This window comes from Triticum dicoccoides, chromosome 4B (genome assembly GCF_002162155.2).
Source record: "Triticum dicoccoides isolate Atlit2015 ecotype Zavitan chromosome 4B, WEW_v2.0, whole genome shotgun sequence".
NCBI classification, from domain to species: Eukaryota; Viridiplantae; Streptophyta; class Magnoliopsida; order Poales; family Poaceae; genus Triticum; species Triticum dicoccoides.
The window spans coordinates 425,792,920-425,802,443 of NC_041387.1; the positions used below are offsets into that span (position 1 = coordinate 425,792,920).

At 49.0% G+C, this 9,524-nt stretch overlaps 1 protein-coding gene across 1 annotated transcript; it reads right to left on the bottom strand.

The window, feature by feature from the left end:
- Positions 1–1,783: 1,783 nt before the first annotated feature.
- LOC119290663 (CBL-interacting protein kinase 31-like) lies at positions 1,784–6,897 on the bottom strand. The gene is made up of 15 exons (XM_037569296.1): positions 6,748–6,897; positions 5,725–5,966; positions 4,877–4,939; positions 4,689–4,760; positions 4,464–4,571; positions 4,283–4,363; positions 4,116–4,169; positions 3,912–4,037; positions 3,697–3,786; positions 3,387–3,509; positions 3,187–3,297; positions 2,752–2,865; positions 2,570–2,626; positions 2,397–2,471; positions 1,784–2,288 (listed from the first exon to the last, which is right to left on the bottom strand). Exons 2-15 carry the CDS (start codon positions 5,914–5,916, stop codon positions 2,205–2,207), a joined length of 1,350 nt encoding a protein of 449 aa, XP_037425193.1. The 5' UTR covers positions 5,917–5,966; positions 6,748–6,897; the 3' UTR covers positions 1,784–2,204.
- Between the last annotated feature and the right edge of the window lie 2,627 nt (positions 6,898–9,524).

Below are 9,524 nucleotides of genomic sequence, written 5' to 3' on the forward strand. Positions count from 1 at the left end.
CAACATATTGACTGCAAACTGATAATATTGCATGTGCAATGCGCGCTATTCTTTTTACAACATACTCCATATACCGCATGGAATACTTACAAACATGGAAAACCTTTACCATACAAGTTTTAAGCCATTTGTTTTGCCTATCTCATAAACCACTTAATGAAAATTGCATACAAATAGAATCGGACAGATAAATCACAGGTATATGCATGGATCAGCCCATCATGCAAAGGAACTATTCAGGCATTACCTTAAAGATGTTCATTCCGGTAGAATGCTTGCATTTCATCTGAAATATCAATATCATCTGATTCCGTAGGGGATTCCCCTACTGTTTGACCGTCGAAAAAATATCATCCGATTTTCCATACTAATTGGCGGGACATGACATGTTATCTGCACCTATCAAAAATTCATGGATGTCAAAGAAACATTCAGATAAAAAGGTACACGCCACCAACAAGCTGACCTTGAGAAAAACGAAAGCAAGCAGGATAGACTGTGAAACATCATCAGGTGTACTCGAACAAGAACAAGATCAAACACAGAACACGGAGCAGCTTATGCTATACTGGTGAGCCACGGGCAACACCACCACTCTTGGCTCTTAGGGTAAGGGAGGATTTCGCTGATGCTTATAACACAGAAAGAGAAGGGTAAGGGAGGACTCACACTGCTGGTTCGCGTTCCCCGGCGCCGGCCAACTCCTCCACAACATCTCTCCGAGACTCCGACCGCCGCATCACCCGAGCGCAGCTTCTCTCCCACCGCGTCCCTGTCCACTTGCCTCTACATCCTCACGCTCCTCCCAGCCAAGCCGCAACATGCACACAGGCAGCTAACCCAACCCCTGCACGTGCACGCCCGCCCAACTCCATCGCGTGCGCCGGCCTCCTAATGTAGGATCTCTTCCCTGCTCGCGTTTCCCCGTGCCCAGCACCAGCGGCCGCGCCATCAATGCTCCCATCGCCGGAGTCCGTCCTTACAAGCGCATCCCATGGATATTTCCACTTGCATGTTGCTGCCTAGGGATCGATAGAACTCACGAGTGCGGATTCGGCCGGGTCTAGCGGAGGCGGCTGCGAGGAGCGAATAGATCGAGGAGATGGGATCTCGCCGAGAGGGAACAGTTTGAGGGAGGAAATAACGGAATCGGAGTGGGCTGTTTGTACGGAAAAATCGGGCGTGGGTGTGGGACCGTGGGAGACCTACGAACGGATGGAGGGGGAGGCGGACGAAGGACGTTTGACGTAAGATGGGAAACGAAACGCTCCGTTTCTTTTAAATAGTAGAGAAGAATACTCTAGCTCCCTGACTTCCCTTGAGTACGTGAGAGGATCCCGCCCCAAGTCCAATGAGATGAACTCCTCGCGTAGGCTTTGCCCAGCCCGAGTTAAGCTTGCCCTAAAAAAAAACCGAGTTAAGCCGACCCAGATGCGGGCGCCGGCGAGTCAAAGCCGTCTGGCGCGTCCGGTCAAGGCCGGGTCGGGAAATGCCAGCGCGGCGGTCACCGGGGCCGAACTCCGAAGTGCGGAGGGCATGGCCGCCGCGGCACGAGAGAGCAAGCCAAAGCTGAGAAAGCCCGGCGGCGGAGGGAGACATGGCAGCATCGGCGGAGCGGCTCACAGCTTGCCAGGCTTTCATCTTTGCCGGCAAATGCGAGAGTTCGTCCGTGGTCCGACTACATCTTTCTGTTCGCAATTTGGAGAACATCCACACTCACATCGGTTTCATTTTCACTGGTCAGTTACGATTCCATGAGCCTCCTTCCTTCACACACGCAGCATCGCCGACAAGGATCAGCAGTTTATTTATTTATTTAGAATCTGATACTACAGACTAAGAGATATGATATCTCCCCGGCTATAGGTACTACAGTACAATGCTAAGTAGAGTACAGAACAAAGTTCAACACATTGAGCTGTTCAGTATAACCTCCTATCAATACAATCTTAGAACAATACGGCCTTTCGCCTCTCGCTTTAATCTCCCTCTGGACCATGAATATATCAGCAAGCAAACTAACGAAGCCATAGATAGGCTCTTCCACAGCGGGCTGTGCGCCCGCTGTTTCATTGGAGCCTATTCATCGTCATCATCATCAACAAACGAACGAAAGAACTCGGTCTGCACAACCCAATCCGCAGCCAACACCCACCATCCATCCCACATATGAACTAGGGACTATGTACATGGAAAATTGTGCTTCATGCCACGGTGCTGTTATCTTCTACCTTGCCGCCGCACTTCCAAACTACGTCCTTGAGCTGGGTTGAGAGAGATCTGTAGAACTGTTTCACAGTAAAATAAACTCTTGTTACTTGCTTGTGAAAACAATGATTTGACAGTTAAAATTCGCAGAGAATTTTAATGGCAAAGAGGGGATGCTATGGCAGTACCATTTGAAATTCCAGAGTATCCCCCTTCGCCTTTTTCAGCTCAACCACATGTAGGGATGGAGCTACTTGAAAAACCTGAAGGTTGCCACATAAAAACATATAGTATATATGAATGGGTAATCCTTCTTTAGTGTTCAAAATAGTTTGTTTGTTTGCGTGGTGTTTTCACTTACCTCGGTTGCAACATTGAGATTGCCTTTTCTACCTGCTTTCGGGTTCTCCATCCGCATCTGGAAATAACAAAATCAAAACTAGTTCAATTTCCTGCCAACTTCGATTATGTGCAACATGTATACAAATATTTAGTTCTAATAGAAGATGTGTGTACATATACAGACAATAATAATATGAATACCTTGTAGTTTTTCTTCTGAATGTCAAAACCAAGTGGCCTTGCAGCTTCTGCAATCTTGCTGATGATTTCTTTTGGAGGGCATTGCGAGGTGAATCGTGTCTCTCTTTTATGCTCCTGCGACATAATTCATACAGATAAGTACATTGCAATCATATGTAGTTTCTAAAGAAAATCATAGGCAACAAACAGGCAATAGAGTATGGGAGACCACACATAATAAGACATACTCCCTCCGTTCCTAAATATTTGTCTTTCTAGAGATTTCAACAAGTGACTACATACGAAGCAAAATGAGTGAATCTACACTCTAAAATATGTCTATATACATCCGTGTGTGGTAGTCCATTTGAAATCTCTAAAAAGACAAATATTTAGGAATGGAGGGAGTATAATGCATGTCTGCAGCATAAATATTTTAGAATTTTCAGTTCTGACCTCCTTTGCCTCGAACAAATTGTCCAGATTCAGTCCCTGATTCAGTGAAATCAGTTCAAATGCATTCATTGAGGTTGGCTTATGTTCAGTCTCCTCTTTCACATGCTGGTCCTGGTAAATTATTAAGACATGCATATAGTTAATCAACTTATTCCAACCACAAATGTAAGTATTTTAACTATATAGGTCAACTGCCTCACCTCTGAGTCTCCAAATGCAGCATAGACATCATCGAAGCTAGTTTCATACTTATCGTCAAAAACAGGTGGCTTGAATCCTTTTTTGAACCAAGGATCCTCCAGTATCTGAGGAATGGTGATACGCTGTTCAACATTTAACAACAAAAACAGGACAGATGAGTTGGGATTCTATAACTTCTTTTCAGCACTGAGAATGAAATTAGGACTACTGGTGTTTCTTTTATAGTACTGCTCAGAAGTCTGACTCTCTTTTGAAAGGATTATTCTTAGTGAATTCAACAACCATATTCAAAAGTTGTATGCCACTTACAGTTGCAGGATTTGGGTCCAGAATTCTGGTGATCAGCTTCTTAGCTCCAGTAGAAAACCAAGAGGGACATGTGAATTGAGCTTCTGAGATCTGTTATTCCAGAAGGGAGTAAAAATAAATAATAAGCAATAATATCATCTAAGATACTCCCTGAGAAAAGAAGCCTCTGAGATGTTTTTCGCATTTTTGCATCTTTTGAACAGTATTAGTATTACCTTCTTATAAAGGGCGATGATGTTTTCATCCTCGAAAGGTAAAAACCCGGCAAGCAGAATAAAAAGGATTACCCCGCAAGACCAGATATCTGCAGCTGCACCATCATAACCTCTATCCTCAATCACCTACATAGAAATCCAAGTTAGACAATAGTTCTAGTGGATTGGACACATGATATTAAGATGACAAGCCAATTTTTTTACCTCAGGAGCAACATAGTTCGGAGTTCCGCATGTTGTGTGCAGCAACCCATCAGCCTGTACAGTCGAAGAAATTCAATAACAGTGAGAATCAACACAAGACAATGATGTGGCCAGTTGGAAATTTACCCAAAGTAAAGTATTTTTTCGAAAAGGAGTAGTAAGAATACCTTCACTTGCTCAGTTAAAGCACTTAAACCAAAGTCGGACACTTTGAGATTTCCAGCAGCATCAAGCAACAAATTTTCTAACTGCAAATGAATGTTTAATATCATTTTGTCACTTTACCGTACTTGTATGCGTATAGTTAATCATAGAAGAACACATGACCCGGAAGATAAAAGTTTTTACCTTCAAATCTCTGTGATACACACCCCTACTGTGGCAATAGTCAACAGCGTTTATCAGCTGTTGAAAGTATTTGCGTGCTTCCTCTTCTTTCAACCTTCCATTGGTATACTGTGTATAACAGCAAATAAAACAGATTAAAAAGTTGATCATTTAACATGAATGAAAATCTAACCGACAATACAACCTCAGCAATTGCAGATAGATGGATGATATATTGGCACTTACAATGGTATCAAAGAGTTCCCCTCCAGTAATGTATTCCAGAACAATAAAAATTCTGGCTTTACTTCCCATCACCTGAGGTAAAAAGCAAATATTAGCAAAAAGGTACCAAGACTGCAGCCATGGATAAACACAAATCTATTGAAGTATGGCGATAAATCCTGAATCGTCGATTGATTTTTGGACTTTACCTCGTGCAGTCGAACAACATTAGGATGCTTTATTAACTTCATAGTACAAATTTCGCGCCTAATCTGCATTGAGTTAAGGATAGTATTAGGATACTGATATGAAATATCACTATATGAGCACATGTATGAAACAATATGTTTCTGTTTTGGCAATGTTTTTTCTTTTCTAGCTAACAGAAGTCCCTGTTTGGGGACTGTACGGCTAGAACTTCGAACTCGGAAGAACACCGAAGTAGTGAAGTCAATTAAATAGAACTGAAGACATGGACACCCAAAAGTGCAACAGGGGACACATATGCTGAAGTGCAGGAACTGTTGGCATTGAATTTCGTGTTTAATTTTGCACAAAGTTCAGACATCAATTGGAAAACTGCACAAGATACTAGGAAAATATACTAGTTGGTGATATGACTTCAGTTGGAAAATCACTATGTGGGTAAGACCCCTTTGTAATGCAAATATGTAGATACAGAATCATTCTTAACTGAAGTCACATCTTCCTATGCCCCCATGCTGACACGGCAACATCCAGGGAAGCTAGAAATGGTTTCTCCAGTTAGCTCCTTGATATAAGGATGTACTAGGTTACAATAATGAACTTTATTAACTAGATAAAACCACAGATGACAACTGTGCATCTCAGCAAAAAGGTAAGGAACATAATTCTTTTGCTGGCTTGGTTACTGGATATTAACTACTAGTAGTATTCATGAAAGATGATATGGTTGACTGAACTTCAAAATTTTACCACGTGCATCTTATGATCTGATCTATGATATGATATGTTCAGACACAAGGAATATGAAGAAACTAGCGCAAGTCATATGAGGGAATTGTGTGATAATGACCTGTTCAACCAATCTGAGCTTCTGAACCTTCTCCTTATCGAGGATTTTGATAGCAACAGGCTCCATAGTTTCAGTGTTCTTTGCAAACCTGACCTTTGCAAAGGTCCCTTCCCCGATTGTGCGGCCGAGCTCATACTTGCCGACACGGCGCTTCACCTTTGGTGACAATGCAGCTCTCTTGGCCCGATACATCTTCCAACAACCGAAGGTTACTGTCAACCTTCAAAATGCTCTTGGACGACCTGCAGTTGCGCAATGAAATCAGGCTTTGGACACTGTGAGCTTGGTATGAATTTGGCCATTCGATGACGTAAAACATCTTCTTGTGCCATATTGTATCGTGAGGCAGCCTTTATCATCTTTCCCAAAAAAAGGATAAAAGGAAGAACAGCAGAAGTAGCGTGGATCCTAAAGATCTCAGGAAGACTAAACAACACCTGATCATCACCATCAATATAAAATGACCAGCCTAGTCCAAAACAACCCAACCCAATTTGACTTTTACTAATATAAAAGGTGGCAAAGACATATCTAACAAAATAAAGAAAAAGGTGGCGAAGACCATGAGATGCATCATCCCAAAATAAACACATGTGCCTGCGGCCGAACGGCGAAAAAATCATGAAAAGTATATGGCAGGTACATAGATGGAGGCCACATAGCATAGGAAGAATCTCCCAGTTGGTAACCTATGATCCTACCCGACAGTCACCTAAGATGACAAAACATTTTCAGAAAGCAGTTTACAGATATGTACTGGTTACTGCTGCTTTTGGAGTGTGTGTGCTGCTCAAATGAAGAGAGCAAAGAGAAATGAGTCGTAATGAGCCAGAAATGGTTACCAACGTAGTAAATCTTTCAGAGAGCATGAACTAAGTGACCTAGCAAATGTGAAGCGCAGCGCATAATCTGCACACTTACTGCAGATTAGAGCTGTACCTCCTCGACTAGCACAAGAAATGCAAAATTCGCACAAGCACAGTAGGGAACAGATAGATTCAGGGGTAGGCGCTTGCGGCTTACCTTCAACGCGACGAGCTAGCAGACAGCGCGGTGCTGGAACTTAGCAGCAGATGCAGCTAGGAGCTAGCGAAGGGTGGGTCTCAGGAGGAAGAGGAAGCTGTTGCCGTGGATGCAGAGGAGGAAGAGGGAGGTGTCGTGCTAAATAAGGAGGGAGGGAGGGAGGGAGGGAGGAGGTGGGCGGTGACACGTACGTGCTCGCACAGCTAGCTACGCAGGAGGAGCACCACCACGAGAAAAGGACATGGGGATCGATCGGGATGGATGCGAGCAGAGCGGGCGCTGCTGGCGTACGTAAGTTTGATTGCCGACGCTGCCTTGCCACCTCCAGTCCAACCCTTTCAGTTCCCAAGGGCTGCATGGCCTATCCTTTTCGTCCCCTTCCTTCTACTGCTGCTTTTCGATTCTACCTAAGGCCTTGTTCGGTTACACCCCTCCACAAAAAGATTGAAGAGAATTTAGGGAGGTTTTGACTTGTAGAGGATTAAATCCACTTCAATCATCCCTGCCAAATTCCTCTCAACCGAACACAGCCTAAGGGGATGCTATTGGGTGGTATTTTCTACTTACTCCATGAAGAAGAACATTATGTGCACCAAAGACCAGGCTATGGTATGTAGATAAGTTTGTGCTCTTATCAGATCCCTGCAGCGGAACTCTCTGGTGCTACCCCTCCATTCCCTTTTAGCTTTTTCTTGATTCATATGTCTTTGGACACATTTTAGTGTGTATGTTCATCTATTTTTATGTAGTCAATATGTTAAAGTAGCTAAGTCTCATCGGCGAACGATGGAGGGCTCTGGCGACTCCGTGGGCGACCCGACTCGCTCGCCTCCGCCGCCCCCGGCCCTCCCCGCCGACGCCCTTTCCTCGTCGGGCGAGCTGCCGGCGCCCCCGGCCGCCGTCCTCGCGCCTCCGACCCTGGCCTCATCTGCGTCCTCCTCCCCGTCCGGCGCCGCTGGTTCGCACCTCCGCTGGGTCGACCCCGCTGACGAGGAACCGACCTCCCCCGGTGGCGCCCGCGGTGTGACCCATCCCCCTCCCGTGCCCCTATGCTCGGCGAGCCGTCGCATGCGGCTACTAGTCCGGCCTCCCTCGGGAGAGCCCGGCCCTCTGGCTCGCAGCGGGCGTCGCAGCAGCGACCGGCGAGCTCGGCTCGCCCGTCCGGGGCCCAAGGTGCTACCTTGCGGAGGGGTGGCGGTCGCCGCCGCCGTGCCTGGGGCGTGGCTGGTCGTTCCGAGCTGGGTTCGGCTCGCTCGTCGTGGCGCCCCTCGCCGGGCTCATCGCGCTCGCCTGCTCGTCCGGCGCCTGTTGCCTCCACGACGTTCGCGGCCCCCCTCGCGCGGTGCTCGCCATTCCGCCCCTTCATCGCCTCGTTTGGATCATCTCAACTCCAGTTCCGGGTCTCCTTCTCTCCTCTGCGGCGTCGTCCTGCTCCCCGCAGCTCTCCTTCTCCGATGGTGGCAGCGGCGGCCGCCAATTGTACAGGGGAAACTCTTCGTGCTAGCGTGCCTCCCCGCCCCCTGGGTCGTGTGATGTTGGGCCGGGGCCTGCTGGGCCCTGGGTCAGCTCCTGACCTACCTAGCCCTTGCCCACTTGGGCTGGCTGAGGTGGACCGGGCGCGGCTCATGGGCCTCTCGGGTGTCCTAGGCCCAGTCACCCGTCACGATGGATTTGGCCTCCAGGGGGTTTCCCTGTGCCCCCCTCCACTCCCGCAGCTGCCACCCCCTCCTCCCTGCTCCCCTACTCCGCCAACTCGAGCTCCTCGCCCGGCCCTCGCCCTCCCTCTGTCGCTGCTCTCTCCCCGGCGGGTTCCCCTCCTCCGGTCCCTCCTCAGGCCATGACCCGAGAATGGGACTACGGGGACGCGCGCCGCAAGCGGCGGTACGATGACCAGAGGGACCCCCACCCGCCCTTCCCCCGACGCCCTCCGTCGGGAGCTCCGGGACCGGGAGAGCCGCCGGGATGAGCATCGCTCCCCGGGCCGCTCCGACCGCCGTGGCGCTTCCCGCTCCCCTCCCCCTGTGTCAGGCGACTGGAGGTCTTCGCGTTGTCGCTCATTGTCCCTCCACGCCATCGCGCCATAGCCCCTCGCCTCCTTGCTCCTCGCGCTCCTTCCTCGTGCTGCCCCTGGCTCCCGCAGCCCCTCCCCCAGGCAAATATATCCCCCCCACTCCGCGGCCACTGCCCCACAACCGAGCGCGACTGCCAGCGGTGGGAAAAACCGGGGCCGGCAGGGGCAGAATCGCAAGAAGCAGCGCCGCAAGGGTCGGGCGCCGGCTCGCCCGGTCTCAGCCGCTCCCGATTACGCCGCGTCGCGGGCCCTGTCTCCGACCTCCTCCCTCCCCCCTGCTTCAACTGTGGGGAGGTCGGCCATGTCCAAGTGAACTACTCCAACGCTCCGTGTTGCTACATTTGCAAGGACCCGGGCCATCCCGCCCTTCTCTGCCCGGACCGACCTATGACTGACGAGCTTCGGATGTTCGGCCATGGAATCGAGGGTTTGGGCTTCTTCCATATCAAGATCCCCGACATCGCCCCGCCCACCCCCTTCCTCCGAGCGATTGTGACGGTGGTGGATGGTGTGGCCTCGCCCGAGATGATCGAGGCCGAGCTCAACCACCTATACCGCCGCCAGTGGGATTGGCAGGTCACTCCGACCTCCGGGTCCGAGTTCACCGTGATCTTCCCCGACGCCCTCAGTCACGGATACACTACGCGTAGTGATCAGATCACCCTCGCCCTCAACAAGATCGTCGTCGACATCTCCGAGCCCATCC